Source organism: Microcebus murinus, chromosome 1 (genome assembly GCF_040939455.1).
Source record: "Microcebus murinus isolate Inina chromosome 1, M.murinus_Inina_mat1.0, whole genome shotgun sequence".
Classification (NCBI taxonomy): domain Eukaryota; kingdom Metazoa; phylum Chordata; class Mammalia; order Primates; family Cheirogaleidae; genus Microcebus; species Microcebus murinus.
The window spans coordinates 125140606-125167015 of NC_134104.1; the positions used below are offsets into that span (position 1 = coordinate 125140606).

General features: G+C 35.3%; 1 protein-coding gene across 3 annotated transcripts in view; it reads left to right on the forward strand.

Moving 5' to 3' along the window:
- Positions 1 to 26410, forward strand: part of CAPN7 (calpain 7) — a 46533-nt gene that overhangs the window by 8200 nt on the left and 11923 nt on the right. For all 3 annotated transcript variants that reach the window (XM_076005409.1, XM_076005417.1, XM_076005413.1), the window contains exons 3-12: positions 1222 to 1379; positions 2978 to 3045; positions 4961 to 5161; positions 8384 to 8470; positions 12630 to 12756; positions 13275 to 13360; positions 14635 to 14728; positions 17059 to 17205; positions 18725 to 18831; positions 20262 to 20382. In XM_076005409.1, the coding sequence (XP_075861524.1) occupies positions 1222 to 1379; positions 2978 to 3045; positions 4961 to 5161; positions 8384 to 8470; positions 12630 to 12756; positions 13275 to 13360; positions 14635 to 14728; positions 17059 to 17205; positions 18725 to 18831; positions 20262 to 20382 (1196 nt within the window). The remainder of the gene's footprint in view (positions 1 to 1221; positions 1380 to 2977; positions 3046 to 4960; positions 5162 to 8383; positions 8471 to 12629; positions 12757 to 13274; positions 13361 to 14634; positions 14729 to 17058; positions 17206 to 18724; positions 18832 to 20261; positions 20383 to 26410) is intronic.

A 26410-nucleotide genomic window follows, 5' to 3' on the forward strand; every position in this document is an offset into this window, starting at 1 on the left:
TACTGCCTCAGCATCCCGAGTAGCTGGGACTACAGGCATGCGCCACCATGCCCAGCTAATTTTTTGTATATATTTTTTTAGTTGGTCAATTAATTTATTTCTATTTTTGGTAGAGACGGGGTCTCGCTCAGGCTGGTTTCGAACTCCTGACCTTGAGCAATCCGCCCGCCTCGGCCTCCCAAAGTGCTAGGATTACAAGCGTGAGCCACCACGCCTGGCCTGTCTCATGGTTTTGATTTGCACTTTCTTGATAGCTAATGATGTTGAGCATCGTCTCATGTGCCGGTTGACCTTTTGCATATTTAGATCCTTTGCCCATGTCTTAATTGGGTTATCTTTTTATTGTTGAGTTGTAAGAGATCTGTATATATTCTGGATGTAAGTTCTTTCTTTTTTTTTTTTTTTTTTTGAGACAGAGTCTCGCTTTGTTGCCCAGGCTAGAGTGAGTGCCGTGGCGTCAGCCTAGCTCACAGCAACCTCAAACTCCTGGGCTCGAGTGATCCTCCTGCCTCAGCCTCCTGAGTAGGTGGGACTGCAGGCATGCGCCACCATGTCTGGCTAATTTTTTCTATATATATTAGTTGGCCAATTAATTTCTTTGTATTTATAGTAGAGATGGGGTCTTGCTCTTGCTCAGGCTGGTTTCGAACTCCTGACCTCGAGCAATCCGCCCGCCTTGGCCTCCCAGAGTGCTAGGATTACAGGCGTGAGCCACTGCGCCCAGCCTAGTTCTTTCATAGATCTTTATATTAAAAACAAATGGAAATATTTTTTCAAAGAGCAGGAAAAATATATGGTAACTTATTCTGACCCTAGGAGAATAGGAAAAGCTAGAACTGTTTCATCAAGGCTTAGTATATTACATAATTATTGTCTGTAACTAAAAAAAAATATTTTTAATTATCTTAAAATACAATGGAGTTTAAGTAAAGAGAGTGCTGGTAGGGGGAGAAAAATTAGAGGGAAAAAATTTTTAATAAATAATACATAATTAATGTTAACAACTGGAGCCCTTTTTTTAGGCCTTAAGATTAAAATGAAAAGGGGGGAAATTAGTCCTTTTTTAAGGATTTTTTTAACCTTGCTAAGCTTTTTAAATGAAGGATTATAGAGTTTATAGATTATAGGTAAATAATATCTTAAATGTGTTTATGTGGTATGTTGTTCCCTGGCTATGTTTAGGTAATACTTTTTCAATATAGGCTTTTTTTCTCATCCTAGTTCAGTCAAAGAGTGCTGATCCTTTGAAATCAAAACATCAGTTGGACTTAGAGCGTGCCCATTTCCTTGTTACACAAGCTTTTGATGAAGATGAAAAAGAGAATGTTGAAGATGCTATAGAATTGTATACAGAAGCTGTGGATCTCTGTCTGAAAACTGTATGTATAACTATAAATTAAATTTGGTGGAATTATGCTAAGAAATGTCTTCTTTTACTAGTGGATTTTAATAACTTCTTGAAGAAAAAAGCTACTCTATCATTATAAATGGAACTAAGTTACTCCTCAGTAAAAAATCACGAAGAGTGTAAGGTTAACAATAGGTTTTTACATTTTGTTAAAAATTTTGACGGCATTGAGGCCAGACACAGTGGCTCACATCTGTAATCCACCACTTTCATACTGAGGCAGGAGGATCATTTGGGGCCAGGAGTTTGGGACCAGTCTGGGCAACATAGCAAGATCCTGTCTCTACAAAAAATTTAAAAAATGAACTGATTGTGATGGCATGCATATGTAGTCCCAGCTACTTGGGAGGCTGAGGCAGGAAGATCCTTTGAACCCAAGAGTTCAAGGTTGCAGTGAGCTGTCATTGGCCACTGCACTCCAGCAGCCTGGGTAACAGAGCAAGAACTTGTCTCAAAAAATGTTTGGGGGCTGGGCGTGGTGGCTCAGGCCTATAATCCTAGCACTCTGGGAGGCCAAGGCAGGCCGATTGTTTGAGCTCAGGAGTTCTATACCAGCCTGAGCAAGAGCGAGATCCTGTCTCTACTAAAAAAATAGAAAGAAATTAGCTGGGCAACTAAAAAAAGAAATATATATATATATATATATATATATATATATATATATATATATATATATATATTAGCCAGGCACGGTGGTGCATGCCTGTAGTCCCAGGTACTCGAGAGGCCGAGGCAGTACGATTGCTTGAGCCCAGGAGTATGAGATAGCTGTAAGCTAGGCTGATGCCACGGCACTCTAGCCTGGGCAACAGAGTGAGACTCTGTCTCAAAAAAAAAAAAAAAAAATTATTGATGTCATTGGGTCACTAAGCAATTATTTTTTAAATTATAAGACCTATTTTTTAACCTTTTTATACCTTAATAACCAAAATTAACTTACTGTAGGAATAATTCATCACAAATCTATTAGTATAAAATAAACTTACCCTTTTTTTTCTATTTCATACACTAAAAAGTAAGGTAGTGGATTGGGAGAGCTTTATTAATTTGCAGTGTAAAATCCATATGCTGAGTGGCTTTATTGTTCTCTGAGGCGTCTTGGTTGGGACTCTACCTTCAAGGGACATGTAATGCATAAGAGAGCAGTGCATTTGACAGGAGGATGAGGTGTAGTAAAGGCTGGTGTTCTCACTGTCTTTCAGCAGGCTGGCTTTTGGGCAGGTCTCTTGTTCTAAGAAACCACCTAGTCTGATTTCTGTAGGTGACTGAGACCACAGGTATATGCTGATCTTCTGAGGTTCCTACCCACTCCGCCTTCCATGGCACCATGGTTGAACAGTTGTGGTCTAGTTAGCACTTATTAAGTGGTTTAGAGTTTACCTCAGTGACAAATATTCAACACTATTTTAAATGATGTCTTTAAGGATGAAAATAAAATGACCATCTTTGTTTATTCTCTCATAATTTCAAGAAGTGTAATGTGCATTGTAAATTATTTTTGCTTAGAAATACGTATGAAGCAAATTTAAAAATAAGTATGCTTTAGAATGTCTCTTTCTTTCTCTTAAGTCTTATGAAACTGCCGATAAAACCCTACAAAACAAACTGAAACAGTTGGCTCGACAGGCACTAGATAGGTGAGTTTTGATCACTCAAGTTCTTATCCATGGATGGCATGTATTGTGTTACCACATAACAGATTTATCTAAATGTGTGGTAGAGGTCATAGTAACAAACCTCCGTCTTTAAACTGAGATCAAGAGAAAAACCTACTTTTTTCCTCTGAGTGAACTTACCTTCTACCTGCTTTAACCTCAAGAAGTATCAAATCAGTCAAGAAATGTTTTTAGTTTTTACCATGTGTAGAGCAGAAGTAATTATGATATTTGCAATGGAAGAGTTCCCTTCTATTGTACACTATCAGACTTCCAAAGAGATCTTCCAGAGAGCCTCCCAAATCTACTACTAAAAATAGAAAAATTGAGAATGAACTTGCTTATAGCCATACACATGCCCTAAATTATACCTTGTGTGTAGCTCCTTTACCTCTTAGCTCAAATGTCAACTTTTCAATGAGGCCTGCCCTATTTTGTTTAAAATTGAATCTCCCTAGCACTTTTATCCTGCTTGCTCTATTCTAGTGTTCTTTCCCATAGCTCTTAATACTTTCTAAGGTATGTGAGATTTACCACTTATTATATTTGTTGTTAATGTCCATGTCCCCTCTAACTCCTACCCTCCAAATGTAAGCTTTGAAGGCAGAGGATTTTATCTATGTTATTAATAAAGACAGTAACCAAGTACTTAACAGTGCCTAGCATATCATATGTACTCAGTAGATATTTGTTGACAGAATGATTGGATTTGTACAAGAGAATTTATGCCTCTTAAAAGAGTGTTTTAAACAAAGGAAAAGGGTGGAAATTGCATTTAGACCTATGTCATGGATTAATAAAATTGTCTTCTTTTGAGGCTCTGACTAGATAGCTGTACACCCAGCCCTTCTTTTTTTATTGAGGTATAATAGTCATCCCTCCTTTTTATTACTATAATCTACTAACTTTAGTTTTCTTAAATTAATGAAGATATGATCACCTGACACACAGTTGTTGTCTCCATCTTAACTTTTTTCCCCAGACAGAATCATAGGTGACTTTTATTACCAGTGTGGATAGCCCATCAAATATTCTTGAGTGCATCCTTAGAAAAAGGGGTGGGTCAGTCATGGGCTTCTTTGAGGATCTGTTGAAAATTGTGGATCCACTCTCTAGGGAAATGTACATAAAATTTTTTTTGCATGTCATTTCAGAGAGTTTACAAGATTCCTGAAGCTCATATATGGAGCTCAGGTTAAGAATTTCTGTTTTTTAAGCTTGTTCTTTGATGGAACAACCTTGAAATTCCTTTGCATATCATGTAAGACCTTCCATGATCCAACCCCTGCCTTCCTTTCTCTTGTCTCCTGCTGCCTCTTGTTTGTACTTTTCACAGGGGCTACACCAGTTCTTTTGAAATTACCTTCACTCACTATGCTGTTTCATAGTTCTGCACATTTACACCTGTTCCTCTCTTTACTTAGAATGCTTCTTCACTCCCCAAGTAAAGTCCTCTGCAGCTCAAGCATCAATTTAGAGCACCTTCCCTGATTTCACCCTCTCTTCCCAGTCATTAAATCAGTAACTTGTGTTGTGTGTTCATGCGCATGTAATACTTCCATCCTAGCATCTATCATTTTTGATGCAATTATCTTTCCTTACAGAACTATGAACATCTTAAGGGAAAAGATTGTTTTATACATTCTGGTATACTCTTACTTTGCATAGCATCTGGTGTACAATAAGTGCTCAATTAATGTTGTTGGCATATTGTTTTCAAAAACCTTTGAGAGTACCTTAAGAAGTGAGATGTTAATTAGTATGTAAGAATTTTATATAGTGATTTTAAATCAGGAATGCTCCTTAACTAGTTCTCAGAGTAAATTTTATTTCCTAAAAAGCTTAAATGTGAAAAGAAAAACTAGAATAAATGTTTCTGTGCCTCTCTCTATTATAGAGCAGAAGCATTGAGTGAGCCTTTGACAAAGCCATTTTGTAAAATCAAGTCAACAAATATTAAACCAAAGCCACCTCCAACAAGAGCACATTTTCCACTAGGATCTAATCCCTTCCTTGAAAGACCTCAGCCATTTATAAGTCCACAGTCATGTGATGCACAAGGACAGAGATACACAGCAGAAGAAATAGAAGTCCTCAGGTAAATCAGTTTATAACTCATTGTAATGAAGAATTTTATTAACATAATCAATGTAGGTAATTTTATTCTCATTAGCTTTGCTAAATTGTATTTAGATCTTTGCTATACTGTGTTGTGCTATTATGTAATTATACATTTTATCATCATGTGACCACTTGAAATAGTTAAAATTTGTTCTAATATATTTTATTTTATTTTTTTTTTTTTTTTGAGACAGAGTCTCGCTTTGTTGCCTAGGCTAGAATGAGTGCCGTGGCGTCAGCCTAGCTCACAGCAACCTCAAACTCCTGGGCTCAAGCAATCCTTCTGCCTCAGCCTCCCGAGTAGCCGGGACTACAGGCATGCGCCACCATGCCCGGCTAATTTTCTATATATATTAGTTGGCCAATTAATTTCTTTGTATTTATAGTAGAGACGGGGTCTTGCTCTTGCTCAGGCTGGTTTCGAACTCCTGACCTCGAGCAATCCGCCCGCCTTGGCCTCCCAGAGTGCTAGGATTACAGGCGTGAGCCACCGCGCCCGGCTACTAATATATTTTAGTATTAGCACTTTTACTAAACATTTTATGTTTTTTCTGAAAATCCTTGTATTCTACAAAATTGAGCACTAAAGGTTAGTAGCAAAATAGAGCTATGGCAGACCACTCATAATCTGTACAACTTTGTAACTAGAGCCCTAATGGGGAAAATATATTGTTGCTTTGAAAGAGTAGTCTAGGCTGGGGTCAGCAGACCAAAGCCTTGAGCTGTGAATAATTTTTACATTTCTTTAAAGGGCTTTAAAAAATAAAACAAAGCTAGGTATGGTGGCTCACATCTATAAGCCCAGCACTTTGGGAGGCTGAGGTGGGAAGATTGAGACCAGCCTGAGCAACATAGTGAGCCCCTGTCTCTACAAAAAATTTTTTTTAAAAAAATTGGCCAGATATAGCTGAGCGTGGTGGCTCACACCTGTAATCCTAGCACTCTGGGAGGCCGAGCCGGGAGGATCGCTCAAGGTCAGGAATTCGAAACCAGCCTGAACAAGAGACCCCATCTCTACTAAAAATAGAAAGAAATTCATTGGCTGACTAAAAACATATAGAAAAAATAGCCCGGCACGGTGACACATGCCTGTAGTCTCAGCTACTCAGGAGGCTGAGGCAGGAGGATCGCTTGAGCCCAGGAGTTTGAAGTTGCTGTGAGCTAGGCTGACACTATGGCACTCTAGCTGGGGCAACAGAGTAAGACTCTGTCTCAAAAAAAAAAAAAAAATAGCCAGATGTAGTGGCATGTACCTATAGTCCTGGCTACTCAGGAGGCTGAGACAAGAGGATCCCTTCAGCCCAGGATTAGAGGTTACAGTGAGCTATTAATCACACTACTTCATTTCAGCCTGAATGACAGAGCAAGACCCTTTCTCTGAAAAAAACTAAAAAGAAAACAGAAAAGGCCGGAAGAATGTATGTCAGAGACCTCATTGTAAAGCTGGTGGGGAACCTGCACCCTTCTGATTTCAAGATTGTTCTTTTTTAAGCACCAGAGGAAGCAAGAAAAGCTTCATCTTTCTCTGCTGCACCCTTTTTTAATAAAAGGGGTTGTTATGTAAAATTTGGATTCAGTCGAAAGGCATGGCACTTAAGGACCAGGAAGGCCACATTTTCTCCTTAAGGCCACAGGTTCTCCACTCCTGAACATTTGCCAACCTGTGTTCTAGCCAGCCAGCTCAGTATACATGAAAGGAGCCTCAGAAGATATTAAAAATGTAAAACACAGCTCACGCCTGTAATCCTAGCTCTTGGGAGGCCGAGGCGGGCGGATTGCTCAAGGTCAGGAGTTCAAAACCAGCCTGAGCAAGAGCGAGACCCCGTCTCTACTATAAATAGAAAGAAATTAATTGGCCAACTGATATATATATAAAAAATTAGCCGGGCATAGTGGCGCATGCCTGTAGTCCCAGCTACTCGGGAGGCTGAGGCAGAAGGATCACTGGAGCCCAGGAGTTTGAGGTTGCTGTGAGTTAGGCTGACGCCACGGCACTCACTCTAGCCTGGACAACAAAGCGAGACTCTGTCTCAAAAAAAAAAAAAAAAAATGTAAAACACAATAATGTGGAAATCCTTGATGGCCTTCTGAACCAGTGTAAATAGGATAAATCTCTGAGTCAGTGTGGCTGTTCTTAAGTTGGACACTGGAGGAAGTTCAGCCTGGTTAGATCTATGTAAGTCATGTAGGTGCTCGTTTTTCATTTTATAAAATTGAACTGAAAGGGCTCCTTCCTAGGTAGTAGTCATCTGAGAGCATTTTTCCTGCTGAAGATTTTAATTCTACAAATTTGACTCCCTTTGCCTAGGAAAAATTGCATATGAACCAACACAACACAAAATAGGACAAAGAAAGTAATTTTGGAGCTGAGAGACATTCAATTTATAAAATCCAACACTTTGGCTACTCAGAATCCATATGCTCTCTTCTACATACGTTAGAAATTACATACTACAACAATACAACTCTCGTTTTCCACCTAACAAAATGCATTTATCCTTCATACAAGTGAAAAATTTTCATCATCTCCTTAAAATGAGGGTACAATACTCCCAGCAGTCATTGTATCAGTTGCTGACTGTGTTTTTTAATTAGTCCTAAAGTTCACTGAATATTATTAACTAAAGACTAAATTGTGAAGTTACCCTGCAACTTCTTGTAAATAAAATAAACAGATACGAGAAGTAAATAGTTCATATGTACAAATAAACATACACGAAACAAGGAGAAAATATACATGGCTACCACAAACCTCATTTCATTAATTTGTCAACAGACCATAGCTGATATCTATCTGTGACACTTCTTCCTTTCACTACCCTAACTGGAAAATACAAAGATATTTTTTAGTTGTAAATGTCATGTTTTTTAAATTTGGGGCTTAGTATAGAATTGGCTTTGTGTCCTGGACTCTTTCATTACCTCTAGAATAGGCCTACCGTGAGATGAGCGTTTTGTTGTGAGGGATGTTTGTTTTAAAAGAATACTCTTACTGAGTTGGACTGAATCAATTATTATCTGGTATTTAATTACTTATGAAAATTTTATGCAAATAAAGATATCTACAGTGTGAGGTTGTCAGTTTAATTTTAATACAGTACCATATCTTGTCATTGAAATTTTAAAGAGTTTAAGATTGGAAATTGGGATAGACTTGGAATGTTTACTTTAGGTGTTTTTTTTTTCTTATGTTTTATAGGACAACATCAAAAATAAATGGTATAGAATATGTTCCTTTTATGAATGTTGATCTGAGAGAACGTTTTGCCTATCCAATGCCTTTCTGGTAAGTAAGCACTGTTGCAGTTTTTTAGGTGCCAGATCATTTTAATTTTTTCCATACATTTCAGTACTCCTAAGTCCAGTTTAATTCATACTCTCAAAATTAAAGTTTCTCATAAAAAAAAAAAATTCGGCCGGGCGCTGTGGCTCACGCCTGTAATCCTAGCTCTTGGGAGGCCGAGGCGGGCGGATTGCTCAAGGTCAGGAGTTCAAAACCAGCCTGAGCAAGAGCGAGACCCCGTCTCTACTATAAATAGAAGGAAATTAATTGGCCAACTGATATATATATAAAAAATTAGCCGGGCATGGTGGCGCATGCCTGTAGTCCCAGCTGCTTGGGAGGCTGAGGCAGAAGGATCACTTGAGCCCAGGAGTTTGAGGTTGCTGTGAGCTAGGCTGACGCCACGGCACTCACTCTAGCCTGGACAACAAAGCGAGACTCTGTCTCAAAAAAAAAAAAAAAAAAAAAAAAAAATTCGTTGGAAGAGAGGAGTGGCTGTAGGAAAGAGATGGGGCAACATAGCAAAAACACCTTTGTTATTTGCCTTGTTATGGGTATATTTGGATCTCCTTTTGCCTGACATACTCATAGTGCCAAGCACAGCACCTGGCACAAAGTAAGTACTCAGTAAATATTTGTCCAGTTGGTGGTTGACTCTCACAGAAATACAAGCCAGTAAAGGAATTGCATGGAAAAGTGGAGTAGAATGACAGTATCATTATTAACTAAGAAGACCCAATTCAAGAGAGGGTTATTTATGAAAGTATTAGTTTAGCACATTGTTCCAGGTCAGTGGCAGCTTGTCAGGAGTCTTAAAAATATTGTTTGGTTCAGAACTCCCAGCTTCTAGCCCTGAGGAAATCAATCTTCAGTCAGATGTATGTTAAGAGCATTCATCAAAGCATGTTACAGTAAAAAATTACTGAAACAAAGTATCCAGCAATATGGGCATGATTAAATAACACATCCATCCATACAGTCAACTATGCTACCCAAATGAAATACATCTTTAAAAAATATAGGAAAAAATACAACATAGAAATAAAAAAAGAACATATTTTCTTTAGCAGGCACCAAAAAAACCTTATACATGTAACATTCAAACTTTTTTTTTCTTGTGTTTATAGATACATTGAAAAAATGATATAAAGAAATACATCAAAATATTTACAGTGGTTATCTCTAGGTAGCAAAATTGGGTGATTTAACTTTTGTAATCATGTTATGTTCATTATCAGAAAAAATCATCAAAGTTGAATGCTTACTATGTATAGAATATAAAGGCTCTATGGTAGAACAAAAGGGCTACTTTTCATTTTCTAGTGTTTTGCTGTTCTTGATTGGCCAACAGTTAGATGTCTGAAAGCCAGTAGGTTATCAACATAATTTTTCCACTCAGGCAACCATGTGATGCTTGGTGACTGACTGGGATCTAAGAAATTTTTGTATCCAAGAAACTTTATAGCACTTATGTTAAGAGGAAAGTTCTATAGCCAAACTTCCCAGTTCTAAATCCTGTGTAATACTGGGCAAGTTGTTAAATCTGTTTGTTTCCTCATCTCTGAAATAGGAATAGTAATAGAAACTACCTCATAATGTTTCTGTGATGATTAAATGAATTAAGGGTTAACTGCTAAAAGAAATAATTATTTATTTTGTTTAATACTAAATTATATAATAATTTGGTTGTATATTTCAAATACTTTAAAATTTTTTATATCTCTTGGACCAATAATTTTGCTTCAGGAAGCCAATTCTAAGGAATTATTTAGAGATGTACTCAAAGATTTACATAAAAGATATTCATCAGTGTTGATATAATTTTGAGAATGAATCAGTTATTCTGGTTTGTTGTTGAATATATCCAAGTAGAGATTTAAACTTATAGTTTCGATCTTTGTGCAACAAATTAAGATAAATCATATTTTTAATGTTTATGAAACAGAATGTCCATACAAAAAATATTATATAGCCGTGAACAATCAAGTTTTCAAGGAATTTAATAACATAGGAAAATGATCACAATATAATTTGAAAAGTAAAATATAAAACCATATAAACTCCTTTAATTTAGACATGGAACTTGGCACCTGTTGCAGTTGGAAATTTTTTTTCTTTCTTAATGGTAACATGCTTAATGTCTTCCACTCTGGATTATAAGCCTTAGAAAGACAGAGACCATATCTATTTTAACTAAGTTGCAACCCAGTTCTTAGCACAATATCTGGCAAGTTGTAGGTACTCAATAAATATATACTGCATTAATTTAATTTAGAAAAAAATCAAGAATAAAAGAATAAATACTAAAATTAACTACTCTAAGTGGCAAGATTTTTTTCTCTCTTTCTAGATTATTTTATTCTGAGAATAATCGGTAGTAAAGTAACAGTAAACATTTTAAAACTGAGGTAATAGATTAACAGGAAAGGGCTCCATAATTTATAAGTGGTTATCTTTGGTTATATATATTGAACAATTTTTTAAAGTTTTTTTCTACACTGGTCATGTATTATTTTAAAATCATAAAATAAGCATTATTGAATAAAAATTATGTTTATAAAATACTTTAATCTTTAAAGTTCTAAGAAAAAACATTGGATTTGGTAATTTAGTGGTGACTTAAGAGAACAGATATCATGAAATCTTGAATTTACCCTTTATTATGGTTATATCGCAGGTTATTAATACTAAGTAATTAGGTTATAATGAGCCTTAATTTTTGCCCTCAAAATTTTGTAATAGTTGTACTTAAACTTTTCTAAATTCAGTCAGCTTACTTCTATTTACAGTACCAAAAATTTTACCTGGAACACTAGTGGTTCTGTAAGATGAGCAAAGAAGTTTTGTATGCTATATTCTGCTTTAAGAGATTTACAATAAATGTTGGCTTATTAAAAGTCTAGAAGTGTCCTGCAGTGAAAAAAAGCAGTACTTTATCCAGGAGTTTACAGATCACCTGACTACAGAGTCTCTTTCCCCTAATATCTATCAGCATTCTTTGAAAAAAGATTGTTACATTTGTTTTAGTTTGTGTATCATATACCTTATATTATCCAAAAATCTTTGAAATCCAAAGATTTGTTGCACTTACTCTAGAAAAGGTTTGGAGAAAGGTAGATGTTTATTTGGTGCTCTACATCAATTTTTGAGATATGTTACAACACACAGTGAGTAGAGGGTAATGGATGAGAATGGTGGGTTTGGGACCAGAAACCAGGATTCAAATGCCAGTTCTGCTACTACTTAGCTATATGACCTTGATAAGTTACTTAATCACTTTAAGCGTTTTCTAAAAAATATTTGTTGTTAAGAGAGTTGTTTTGAGGACTAAATGGATAATGTGTGTAAAGCACTTCAGCATGATACCTGGCACATGGTTAGTATTTAGTAAATTAGTTACTCATTATTAGCCTTGTAGAGAGGAATTTGTTAAGAGCCAACATAGCTTCCTAGGTCCTTTTGGGTTTTGTTTTTTTTTTTGAGACAGAGTCTCACTTTGTTGCCCAGGCTAGAGTGAGTGCCGTGGCATCAGCCTAGCTCACAGCAACCTCAGTCTCCTGGCTCAAGTGATCCTCCTGCCTCAGCCTCCCAAGTAGCTGGGACTACAGGCATGCACCACCATGCCTGGCTAATATTTTGTATATATATTTTTTAGTTGGTCAATTAATTTCTTTCTATTTTTAGTAGAGACTGGGTCTTGCTCAGGCTGGTTTCGAACTCCTGACCTCAAGCAATCCGCCCGCCTTGGCCTCCCAGAGTGCTAGGATTATAGGCGTGAGCCACCACACCCGGCCCTAGGTCCTTTTGAATGAATCAGCTCGTACTATTGTCAATGGCTCCATTTTATTCATGAATTTCTATCATGAATTTCAGCATAACTATCTTAAATTAATCTTTTAAATTATTAAAGAAAATATAAATACAATGAATTTAGATTGTTCTTCTGATTCAATGATTTATGTATGTCTTTTAGTTGGGGGAAATGATCAGGTTGACTGGATTTAAGTGTAAAGAGCCATATTTGATTGGTGGATTATTTTAGGATAACATAAGTATAGCTAATATCACTATACCAAAAAAAAAATCTCTAAGCAATTCAGTTTTGACTTTGAATCATCTTTTAAGATTAATTTTATTGTTTTAATTTTTATCATTACTTCAGTGATAGATGGGGCAAGCTACCATTATCACCTAAACAAAAAACTACATTTTCCAAATGGGTACGACCAGAAGACCTCACCAACAATCCTACAATGATATATACTGTGTCTAGTTTTAGCATAAAGCAGGTAAACATTTATTTTTTATAATTTTATATGAAAGTTAGCATTGTAAAGTAATTTGAGTATAGATTGGGTGTTTTCTTAGATTTTTATTTTTTATTCAGATGCATGACTATAATTGGAAAAATTATTTACTCTGCACAGTTTGACTGAAGCATACTGAAATAATATAAATATGAATAACTGTTTTGAGCAAGTATAGATTTTTATGTAGACCCCATTTATCTTTAGGTGGTTGTAGATGATAAACTTGAGTATCTGAATTTCACCTTTGATAAGAGATATAAAAGATAGAAAAACATTTATTTAAATATTCTAAACTTCACTGAAATACATTATTCAATTTTTCTAGGATTTGTTTTAATAAAATATGAGTCAGCAGTATGGCATTTCTGTTATTTTCCTACTCAAATAACAATCAAGATTTTAGTATACAAAGTCAGGTGTTTGATGCAATGCTTAAATATTGTGATAGTGTTGAAATTGAATAAATGAACATGTTAATAAATTATTCTTATTAATAGACAATAGTATCGGATTGTTCCTTTGTGGCATCATTGGCTATTAGTGCAGCTTATGAAAGACGATTTAATAAGAAGTTGATTACCAGGTAAAATTTTATATTTCTCCCTTTAACTCTTCATATAATTGTCTCTTAACTAGAAATTAAAAACTTAGGCCTTATTTGTGTAGAAAGTGGAGAGGGCATATCACTCAGAAAATTATGACCCTTCTGTAGAGGTTAAGCTGATGATTTATGAATGTGGAAAAATATGCTAAAACAGTCTAAGAACATAGATACACATGTAGTTAATGTATGTGGAATTATTAATATGTTTTGACATAAATGAAATTGGTCAAAGTAAAATCATATCATATTGATAATACTTGATATATATAATAAGGTAGCCACTAGCTACATGTGGCAATTGAGCACTTGAAGTGAGTTATTCTGAATTGAGTTGGGCTACAAGTGTAAAATGTTACATGAGATTTTGAAAATTTAGCACCAAAAAAATGTAAAATTGCAGACTATCTCACTTTTTTGTATTGGTTATATGTTGAAATCATATTTTGGATATATTAGATTAAATTAAATTATTAAAATTGGTTTTACCTTTTAATGTGGCTACTGGAAAATATAAAATGGCATAATCTCTGTTGGCTAGAACTGCTTTAGAACATACTGAAATGTTTCTGAGATACTACTTCTTTCAGTTTTTTAAAAAAATAGCTTAAAATCATTCATTGTAAAAATTATTAAGCACTATAATTTTTTTGCTCAACTTGTCCTGAGTGGCTTTTGTGTTAACTCCTTTGAGAGTACAAAGGTGAATTAGATTCAGTCCTTAGTTTCCGCTATTTGCCATATAAGTAAATAATTTGCAGTATGTTTGATTTGGTCTAAATTTATTTAAAAGAAAATTGATACTGATAGTTGTCACAAGTATCTTATGTAATTTTATGTAACCTTATTTCAGAGTTGCACCTTATTGCCTTAGTTGTGATTAGGCACAACTAAGTTGTGCCTTGAAGTTGTGCCTTAAAGTGGTCTTCTCTTTACTTCTTATGGTCAGTGGTAAAAGATTATTTTAACTGGCTTAAAATATATCCACTTAATGATTTATTAAAGTGTGTAATTAAAAATTGAGCACTTTTCAGAATGTTGTGAAATTTATGCCTTAATACAAGATACTTAAGTATTTATAGTAAATCACAGACTGGGATAAAATTCTTTTTCTAGGCCTATTAAAGGAAAATATTCTCCTGCTTATTTTTATGAAATTGCCAAGAGAGTAGCATATGTCTAAATGAAATATCTTGTATAGTAGTTGATATTAAATACTAATGTCAGTATTTTAATATTTATTTTCCTTACAAAAGCATAATTTACCCTCAGAATAAGGATGGTGAACCAGAGTACAATCCATGTGGAAAATATATGGTAAAACTTCACCTCAATGGTGTGCCAAGAAAGGTGAATAATATCTCTTCCCACCCCCTACCCCTTCTCTCTCTGCCTTCCCCACCTTTGACTCTTGAGTGGAATCATTAAGAAACGTTATCTATATAAACATTTTTAAAGTCAGTTTAGTTGAATTTGAGTCTCTAGTATGTATTACTATCAGTAACATTGTAGATTAAAAATAAAAACAAGACAAGTATAAAGTTGTTTTTAAAATGATTTTGTTACTGACTACCTGTCCAGGAGAAAAAAAAAAAATAAAGAAAAAAAAAAAAATAAATAAAATGATTTTGAGAAAATTTATACAAAGTTTTAATAAGTATCATTGAACTAGGATTATTAATGCTTAAAATAAATTTTAATCTGAAAATTATTAGTTACCTTTTTTGATTAAAAGGAAATCAGACACTAAATCTGTTAGGTCAGAAGAATTTATATGTAGTCATAACTTGAGATGTAAGAAGCCTGTAAAATTGTTTTCTTTGCAAAATATATGCATAATTTTAAGTTATACTACTTTAATTTCTTTAAGGATTCTGAACTCTGTTATGAGGGCCTTGTGTTATTAGGATTCTCTGGCACCTATCTAATCCCAGATCCATGCATCAATGTCAGCATCACCCAGGAGCTTGTTAGAACTGCAGAATTTCATGCCTTACCCCAGACCTACTGGATCAGAATCTGCATTTTAAAGAGCTGCCCTGGTGATTGCAGTCTGAAAATCATTGCTCTATAGCTCAATAATACAGTTGACCCTTGAACAACACAAGTTTGAACTGCACGGGTCCACTCATACACATGGATTTTTCTTCAACCAACATCAGTTCACAGGATGTGAAACTCATGTATACTGAGGGCTAACTTTTCATAATGTGTACAGGTTTCACAGGGCCAACTGTGGGACTTGAGTATGCTCAGATTTTGGTATGTAGAGGGTTCTAGAACCAATCCCTTGTGTATGCCAAGGGACAACTATACTCAATTTTAGTGTATATAGAATCACCTGGAGGGCTTATTAAAACAAACTCTGCTCATGCCCAGAGTTTCTGATTCTGTAGGATTGGGATGGGACAGAATTTGCATTTCCAACAAGTTTCCTGGTGTGCCAGTGGCCTTGTCTGGAATACCCTTTGAGTATTTAAACTGATTACTTAAAGACTAAACAAAATTATTGAAAATGTTTTTTCTGAACTATAATTCTTTTATCTTTTTTATGCAAGTGTACTCTATAATGAACTCTAATTCTTAACCTCTTATTGAAAGAATCTTAAAACACAGTTGTATAATCTTCCTATTAGTGTTAAATCAGAATTCTTTTTTTTTTTTTTTTTTTGAGACAGGGTCTCACTCTGTCACTAGGTGTAGAGCGCAGTGGCATCATCATAGCTCACTGCAACCTCAAACTCCTGGGCTCAAGTGATATGCCTGCCTCAGCCTCCCAAGTAGCTAGGACTGCAGGCACATGCCACCATGCCTAGCTAATTTTCCTGTTTTTTGCAGAGACAGGGTCTCGCTCTTGCTCAGGTTGGTCTGGAACTCCTGACCTCAAGCAATCCTTCTGCCTGTGCATCATAGAATGCCAGTATTACAGGTGTGAACCACCACGCCTGGCCTCCAAAATTCTTCTTAATCCCATTTCTCCCAAATCACTCTTTCATATGAATTAGAAACTATATCTTTGTGGTGATTATTTCCTCTATTATTTAAATATATTATTAGCCATAATTTTTTACTTTTACAACTATACATGAGTCTTTTTTGCAGGTTTGGCTTAGAATGACAGCAAATAATATGCTTGTTTACCTTAATAGTGAGATGCTTTTGTAATTATTTTAAATATAATATTCATTTCTACTATAGAATCTCATACATGTTGAGTATCCTTTATCCAAAATGCTTCGGTCCAGAAGTGTTTTGAATTTTGTAATGTTTGCAGAATACATGCAGGTTGAGCATCCCTGATTCAAAGATCAAGAATGTTCCAGTAAACATTTTCTTTGAGTATCATATTGGCTCTCAAGAAGTTTTGGATTTTGGAGCATTTTGAATTTTGAATTTTTATGATTTGTGATACCCAGCTTGTTATTTTGGTGGTAGTTAAATGACATTTAACCAATTGGTTCAAGCTTATCACCTGACAGTGAGATTAGCTTGTAAGATTAAAGATATCATATGAAAATAATCAGTATTTTATAATTGGTCTGATTCTGAAAACATGAACTTGCCATTACCTTACTAATAGACATACTGTGCTTTTTATTTTATCAGTATGAAAGATGTTGTTTTTCCTTGATAGAAAGGATTTTAAGGTATTTTATGCCATCTTTATGTTCTCTCTCCAGGTAATAATTGATGACCAGTTACCTGTTGATCATAAGGGAGAATTGCTTTGTTCTTATTCCAACAACAAAAGTGAATTATGGGTTTCTCTCATAGAAAAAGCATACATGAAAGTCATGGGAGGATATGATTTTCCAGGATCTAACTCAGTAAGTAATAGATAGGATGATCCAGACTTATACTATTTAATACGATTATTTTAAATTTGAAAAATTCTTTTTTTTTTTTTTTTGAGATAGAATCTCACTTTTTGCTCTGGCTGGAGTAGCTCACAAGAACCTCAAACTCCTGGGCTTAAGGAATCCTTCTGCCTCAGCCTTCCAAGTAGCTGGGACAACAGGCATACGCCACCATGCCCAGATAATTTTTTCTATATATATTTTTAGTTGGCCAATTAATTTCTTTCTATTTTTAGTAGAGACAGGGTCTCGCTCTTGCTCAGGCTGGTTTCGAACTCCTGACTTTGAGCAATCCGCCCGCCTCGGCCTCCCAGAGTGCTAGGATTACAGGCATGAGCCACCGTGCCTGGCCTGAAAAATTCTTTATGTTGTTTTTACTTTTAGAAAAAAACAGGTTATCAACTCCTGAAAAATGTTGATCCCTTATTATGGGAATACATATTTTCTTGTATAAGGATAGTACACTGTATAATTTCATATCCAGGAAAGCCTAAAATGTCTGTCTACAGTTATTTTGGGTTACAGAACCAATTAAATAACAGTATACCTTTCCAGAGCAGCCTATTCAGATCAAATGGATATGTCATATTTTCATCCTTAGGTATATTTTAATTTGTAAATTCAGGTTTAACTTTAACACAATTTAACCTGTAAAATGGAGATGTGTGTCAGTGTCCTTTAATTACATGAGGTAAACTAGTAGACTTAAGCCAGATATTTGTCAGATTGGCATGACTAAATTTTGACACTAACCAGCCTGTTAAAAAAGGTATTTAACCTGTTTTGGCCTCTTTGCATGTCTGTAGTATATGGATAATATTCACCTCTCAGAGTTGTAAAGATGAAGTAATGTATGCAAAGTACCCATCATTCTTAACTGGTTAGTTTCCCTGCTTAATACCAGGCCTCCTTCAGGCTTCAGGTTCTTTTTAATGCTAGGCAAAGAATGTGTAGGTCATGGTTAAATGCAATAGGATGTATTTAACTCTGTTAAATGTAACTATCCTGTTACAGTTTCTTTCTTGCCAGCCTGCACTTTGAGTTGCTGTATCCTTCAAATACTTTTAGTTTAGTTTTGTAATCCCTTGCATGTTAATTTACCCAGTATAGCTTAGAAAGAATGGGAATGTATGTGAAATATTAGAAGTGACTATTATATTGTAAGAACTCACTAAATGGTGAGTGAGTGACTGTCATTATCAAAGCAGTTTTTTCTGTTACACGTTTTGAGTTCTTATCATATTCACCGGTAAAGCAATTCTCTTGTATTTGGAAAAAGTAGCAAAGGTTATAAAGAAAAAACATGTGTGTTTAAATCCAGTTAAGAATTCGAGTTAAAGAAGAAATTTATTACTGACTGAAAACAACTACCTTCTGATTTATTGCTACCTAAATCATTGTACCAAATCAGTGAGATTTAATAGCTGCCCTGGGGATTTATTTAAGATCTTAAATATGATGTTGACAGTCTGACGTGTTTATGCTGCAGAATATTGATCTTCATGCACTGACTGGATGGATACCGGAAAGGATTGCTATGCATTCAGATAGCCAAACTTTCAGTAAGGATAATTCTTTCAGAATGCTTTATCAAAGGTAAACATTTCTTTTTCCTTTCTTTCTTTTATGGTTAAAAGAGGCCATTTGAAAACATCATGCCTTATTTAGAATAGAGATTGCAGAAGCTGTCATTTTTAGTTGTTATGAGGGCAGTTGTTTTTAAAATAGAATTCACTTTATGTACTTACTACCATCAGTCCTCAGTTATCCCCATTGATGGTTATGGTTAATCCAAATGGTAGATAATCCAAAATATTTTAATCTGGAAGACGTAAAATAAAATTTTTTTTTTTTTTTTTTCATACAGAGTCTCACTTTGTTGCTCAGGCTAGAGTAAGTGCCGTGGCGTCAGTTTAGCTCACAGCAACCTCAATCTCCTGGGCTCAAGTGATCCTCCTGCCTCAGCCTCCCGAGTAGCTGGGACTACAGGCATGTGCCACCATGCCTGGCTAGTTTTTTTTTCTATATATATTAGTTGGCCAATTAATTTCTTTCTGTTTATAGTAGAGATGGGGTCTCGCTCTTGCTCAGGCTAGTTTCGAACTCCTGACCTCGAGCAATCCGCCCGCCTCGGCCTCCCAGTGTGCTAGGATTACAGGCGCGAGCCACCACGCCCAGCGAAAAAAGTATTTTGTACTTACTAATTACTTACCAATTTGAGGAAAGGTGGGAAAAGAGAAGTCTCAGAATTTAAGCCTTAAATGGATAATCCATACATAGGGACTGGAAAATTGTTTAAATAATACACACATTCAGTAGCAAAACTAAAAAGCTCTGATTTGCTACATAAAATGATGTTCCTTTTTGGGAAATGCATTTGGTATTTCACATCTTTATGCTTATTTGTAATCCATGTGAAAATTTAGCATTTGCTTTCCTTCGTTGATAGATTTCTACCTGAGAATTAAATAGTCTAAAACTGGAGGGAAGAAAAGAAGCCAGGAATGTGATAGTATATCTGATATGCTGCGACTTAGAAATGTACTTTTTTTTTTCTTTTTTTTTTTTCAAGACAGGTCTTGCTTTGTTACCCAGTCTGGAGTACAGTTGGAGTGCGGTCATAGCTCATTATAACCTCCAACTCCTTGGCTTAAAGGATCTTCCTAACTCAGGCTCCCAAGTAGCTAGGGTTACAGGCATGCACCACCACATCTGGACAATTTTTTTTATTTTTTGTTGAGATGGGGATCTCACCATGTTGCCTAGGCTAGTCTCAAAATCCTGGCCTTACACAGTCCTCCTTCCTAAGCTTCCCAAAGTGCTAGGATTACAGTTGTGAGCCACTATGCCCAGCAGAAATGTACTTGTTGAAAGCTCTTCAGGGATCTTAGGAATAGCCCATTTTAGAAAAAAAATTAAATTTATAGAAATTTTCATGTAAATGATTAGAATAAAAGATAAGGTGGTGTGATGTGAGATTAAAAATGTGTTTTCCTTTAATTAGTTGTCTTTTGGGGTTATTCCAGATTTCACAAAGGGGATGTCCTCATCACTGCATCAACTGGAATGATGACTGAAGCTGAAGGCGAGAAGTGGGGTTTGGTTCCCACACATGCATATGCTGTTTTGGATATTAGAGAGTTCAAGGTTTTGCCTTCAATCTTTTTCTCTTATTTTTCTTGTTTGATTAGACATTGCAAGGATTGTAAATGATTTATCAGACTTTTGAATACTGACAAATCAAGGTTTAGGTGGAGTTTTTAAGCCATCTACCTATTGCATTAAACAACCTGACCTCTACCATTGGAGATTATGAACTTAAAAAGTGGAAAATGAAATCATAGTGATTGCACAGATATTTATTACAGAATAGAAGTGCTGTTCATCTCTTTTTCTTTTCTATAAATAGCAGTTTTGAGGTGAATACACAGCCCTCAAGGTTCTAGGCTACATGTTAGTACTGAGGTCAGTCACACAGTGTTAAGCTCTAGGGCATAGTAGACACTGCATAATATTTGTGAAAGGGGGAAATACAGGAAAGTAGCTAGGTATAAGACATCTGCAAATTATTGGGTTTGTGTGAGCAAGTATTTCTCTTTAAGCCCTTGCATACTATCAGGCCTTTCAGACCCTTTCTTTGCAATACCTGGGCTCAGATGTTATTCGGTCATTAAATATGAAATGTCCGATTTTAAATCAAAAGTTTAGTTGATTATATCTCTAATAAGAAGCAGTACAATTAATCAAAGTATGTGCCTAAATTATTAACACAGTTTGGCCATCTTAATGGTAGCTTGCTTAGGCCAGCAGCAAAGCCTAGAGAGTAAGTGGCAATGAAATCATGAAAGATGTTTTCCACAGCTTGTTGAAAATCAAATATTTTTCCTTGCAAGAAGTGTTCCAAAGCTTGGAAGAAGTGGTAGTCAGTTGGTGCAAGGTCTGGTACAACAGATGACAAGTTTCAAGATGACAGTCATACAACAGATGACAGTTTCCAAGTCTAGCTTCTGTAGTTTGGGCAGCATTGTTTTTTGTGACATGTAGTCTTGCAAGAGGATTGGCCTGTCTCTACTGACCAATTTTGGCTGCTTAATCACAAGCAGCCTCATCATTTTGTCAAATAGGTTGCAGTAGACATCTACTGTAATCAATTGACCATGTTTCATGAAGCTGTAGTGGATAATGCCAGTGCTGGACCACCAAGCAGACACCATTAGCTTTTTTGGATGAATATTCGGTTTTAGACTGTGTTTTGGCACTTTATGCAACCATTGTGCTGCTCACTTGGGGTTATCAAAAATAATCCATTTTTCATCACACGTAACAATACAGTGTAGAAATGGTTTGCCTTTATGTTGTGACTGCAAAGAAAGGCAAGCTTTGAGACAGTTTCTCTTCTGATGGCCATTTAATTCATGCAGAACTCATCTATCCAGCTTCTTTACCTTGCCGATTTGTTTCAGATGGTCCAGTTTTGTTGGATTAGTAATGTCAGCCCTTGCTGCTAATTCATGCGTAGATTGAGATGGATTTGCTTCCACTACAACTTTAAGCTCATCATTATCCACCTTGGTCTCAGGTCACCAGCATGGTTCATTTTCAAGATTAAAATCACCAGAACAGAACTTTGCAAACCATCGACATACTGTGCATTCATTAGCCACATATTTCCCAAACACTTTCTTGATATTTTGAGCTGTCTACACTGCATTGGTTCCACAACAGAATCATATTTTAAAATAATATGAATTTTTGACTTATCCATGGTTTCACAAAAATTGCTCTAAAAAATATATTTGAAAGATAATCACAAGCCAAAATGCATTTGAAAGAATGAAGATGTACCTTCAGAATAAATAAAATGGGAAGTGTTGAAGTGAAATGTCAGAGATATCAACTGTCAAACCTACTACTTGAGGAAATCAGACATTCTATAATTCATAACCTAAGAGAATATTTGACTTCATTACTTCTCAGGTTTTCGTTAGTTATTTTTAACTGAAAATTTGATTCTATGGATTATAAAGCACAAAGATTATTTAGGAAAGACTCTTCCTTAGTAATAGAAACAATAGAAAGTAGTAGAGATCAGTTAATAATAACTGAGTACCACTCTGTGTTCATTAGACTGGTTTTCTTATGTGGCACGTGGATTTACAGCCATGCATTGTTTAATGACAGGGATACATTCTGAGAAATGCATCTTTAGGTGATTTCATCATTGCGTGAACATCATAGAGTATACTTACAAAAACCTAAATGGCATAGCCTACTACACACCTAAGCTCTATGGTATAGCCTATTACTTCTAGGATAAAAATCTGTACATCATGTTACTGTACTAAATACTGTAGGCACTTGTAACACAGTGATATTTGTTATCTAAACATAGAAAAGATACAGTAAAAATGTAGTATAAAAGATAAAAGTGCTATACTTGAATAGGGCACTTATCATGAGTGGAGCTTGCAGGCTTGGAAGTTGTTCTTCCAAGTAAGTAAGTGAGTGAGTGGTGAGTGAATGTGAAGGTCAAGGACATTACTGTAGACTTTATAAGTACTATATACTTAGGCTACCCTAAATTTATAAAAAAAATTTCTTCAAAAATAAATGAATCTTAGCCTAGTGTAATTTTTCACTTTTTTTTTTAACTTTTTGACTCTTTTGTAATAACACCTAGCTGAAAATACAAACGCATTGTAGAACTGTACAGAAATAGTTTCCTTATATCCTTACTGCTGCATCAGCTTTTTTCTATTAAAACATTTTTTTTTACATTTGAAACTTTTTTGTTCAAAACTAAAACACAAATGCACACATTTTTCATGTTTATTGGCCATTTATATACCTTCTTTTGAAAATGCCTGTTCATGTCATTTGTCCACTTTTCAGGGGGCTTGCTTTTTTCTTGTAGATTCTGGATATTAGTCCTTAGTCAACACATAGTTTGCAAATATTTTCTCCTGTTCTATAGGTTGTCTGTTTACTCTTCTGATTATTTCTTTTGTTGTGCAGAAACTTTTCAGTTTAATTAAGTCCCATTTGTCTGTTGGTTTTCTTACATTTGGTTTTGGAGTCTTAGTCATAAATTCTTTGTCTTCAGTGTCCAGAAGAGTTTTTCCTGTGTTTTCTTGTAAGATTTTTATTGTTTCAGGTCTTATATTTAAGTCTTTAATCCATCTTGAGTTAATTCTTTCATATGGTGAGAGATAGGAATCCAGTTTCATTCTTCTGTATATGGCTATGCAGTTTTCCCAGCACCATTTATTAAAAAGGGTGCCCTTTCCACAGTGTATGTTCTTGTTGACTTTGTCAAAGATCAGTTGTCTGCAAGTGTGTGGTTCCTCTCTTCTGTGTGTCTATTTTTATACCAGTACCACACTGTTTTGGTTATTACAGCCTTGTAGTATAATTTGAAGTCAGGCCATTGCCTCTCCTGCTTTGTTGTTTTTGCTTAGGGTTACTTTGGCTGTGAAGTGTTTTTTTTTTTTTTTTTGTTCCATATTAATTTTATAATTTTTTGTCTAATTCTGTGAAAAATGATGTTGGTAGTTGGATAGGAATTACACTGAATCTGTAGATTGCATTGGGCAGTGTGGTCATTTTAATAATATTGATTCTTCTTGCAAAAGACTTAGGATTATAAAAAAAAATTAAAAAGAAAATTATTGATTCTTCCAGTCCTTGAGCATGGGATATTTTTCCTTTTGTTTGTGTCATCTGTGATTTCTTTTATCAGTGATTTGTAGTTCTCCTTTTAGAGTTCTTTCACCTCCTTGGTTAAATTTATTCCTAGGTATTTTATTTTATTTTATTACTATTTTTTGCAGCTATTGCAAATGGGATTTAGTTTTTGATTTAGTTCTCAGCTTAGTTGTTGGTGGTATATAGAAATACTATTGGTTTTTATATATTGATTTTATATCCTGACACTTTGCTGAATTCACTTATCAAATCTAAGAGTCTTTTGGCAGAGTCTTTAGGTTTTCTTGGTATAATGTCAACAGATAATTTGACTTCCTGTTTTCCATTTAGGGTGCCCCTTATTTCTTTCTGTTGTCTGATTGCTCTGGCTAGGACTTCCAGTACTATGTTGAACAGAAGGGGTGAAAGTGGGCATCCTTTTCTTGTTTCCATTCTCAGGGGGAATGCTTTCAACTTTTACCCATTCAGTATGATGTTGGCTGTGGATTTGTCATATATGGCTTTTATTATTATTCTGAGGTATGTCCCCTTCTATGCTGAGTTTTTTTAGAGTGTTAACATGAAGGGGGATACTGGATTTTATCAAGTGCTTTTTTTGTATCTATTGAAATGATTGTTTTTATTTTTTTTTAATTCTAGTTTATGTGTTCAATGACATTTATCTACTTGCATCTGTTGAACAATCCTTGCATCCCTGGGATAAAATTCATTTGATTATGGTGAATGATCCTTTCATATGCTGTTGGATTCTGTTTACTAGTATTTTTTTTTTCTTTTTTCTTTTTTTTTTTTTTTAACAACCCAGTCAATATAGCATGTTTACTAGTATTTTGTTGAAGATTTTGCATCTGTGTTCATCAGAGATAGTGCTCTGTGATCTTGTTTTTTTGTTGCACCTTTTGCTTTCGTATCAAGGTGATACTGGCTTTGTAGAGTGGGTTAGGGAGGATTCCCTCCTTCTCTATCTTTTGGAATGGTTTCAGCAGGATTGGCACCAATTCTTTGTATATCTGGTAGAATTTGGCAACTGAGAATCCATCTTGACCTGGACTTTTTTGTTTTGGGGAGATTTTTTATGACTTATTCAATCTTGGTACTCATTATTGGTCTGTTCAGGGTCTGTTTCTTCCTGGTTAAAGTTCGGGAGGTTGTTATGTTTTCAGCAGTTCATCCATTTCCTCTAGGTTTTCTAGGTTGTGAGCATATAGTAGTTCATAATAGTCTGATGATCTTTTGTATTTGCACAGTGTCAGTTGGTAATGTCTCCCTTTTCATTTCAGATTGTGTTTATTTGGATTTTCGCTCTCTTCTTTCCTTGGTTAGTCTAGTTAGCGGTTTATCGATTTCATTTGTCTTTTCAAAGAACTAACTTTTCATTTTGTTGATAGTTTGTGGTATTTTTTTGCTCTGTTTCATTTACCGTGTTTCCCCAGAAATAAGACAGGGTCTTATATTTATTATTCCTCAAGAAGACACTCTAGGGCTTATTTTCTTAAGTACGGTACAACAATCTTACATTTATTCAAACATAATTAAGTTGTCATCTTCTGGAACATCATCATAACTCTCCAAACCCTGAATTCCATCCTGAATTTCTTGCAACTCTATTTCCTTTGGAACCATTGGCCCCGATCTCTCATGTCGAGCAATAGAGCTCTCATGGGGCAGATGAGAAGGGCTGCTCATCTTCTTTACCGCTCCACACGAAATGCATGGGTTGTGCAGATATGCTGCATAGCCACACCCATCAGTAGGTCTTATTTTCGGTGTAGGGCTTATATTGCACAAATGCTTAGAGATCCTGGAGGGCTTATTTTACAGGTAGGTCTTATCAGGGAAACACAGTAGTTCTGCTCTGATCTTTGTTATTTCTATTCTTCTAACTCTGTATTTGGTGTGCTTTTATATTTCTAGATCTTTGAGGTACAATGTTAGGTTATTAATTTGTGATCTTTTCTACTTTTATTTTCTTCTTCTTTTTTTTTTTGTTGTTGTTGTTGCTTGTTTGTTTGGAGCCAGAGTTTCACTCTATTGCCCAGTCTAGAGTGCAGTGATGTCTTCATAGCTTACTGCAACCTCAGATACTTTTCTCTTGCTAATTTTAAAATTCTTTCACTTTGACTTTAATTATTCTGATTATATTATACTGTGGTGAAGTCATTTTTGCAGTGTTTTGCCAGGAGCTTATTGAGCCTTTTGTATCTGAATGTCTAACTCTCTTCATAGTTCTGGGATGTTTTCTTCAATTATTTCCTTAAATAGGTTTTCTAAACTTTTTGGTCTTTCTCAACCCTCAGGGAATACCAGTAATTCATAAATTTAGTCGCTTTATGTAGTCGCTTTCATAAATGTAGTCTACATTCATAATTGTAGTCGCTTTCAAATGCTTTGTTCATTTTTTTTTTTTTTTTTTTTTTTGAGACAGAGTCTCGCTTTCTTGCCTAGGCTAGTGTGAGTGCCGTGGCGTCAG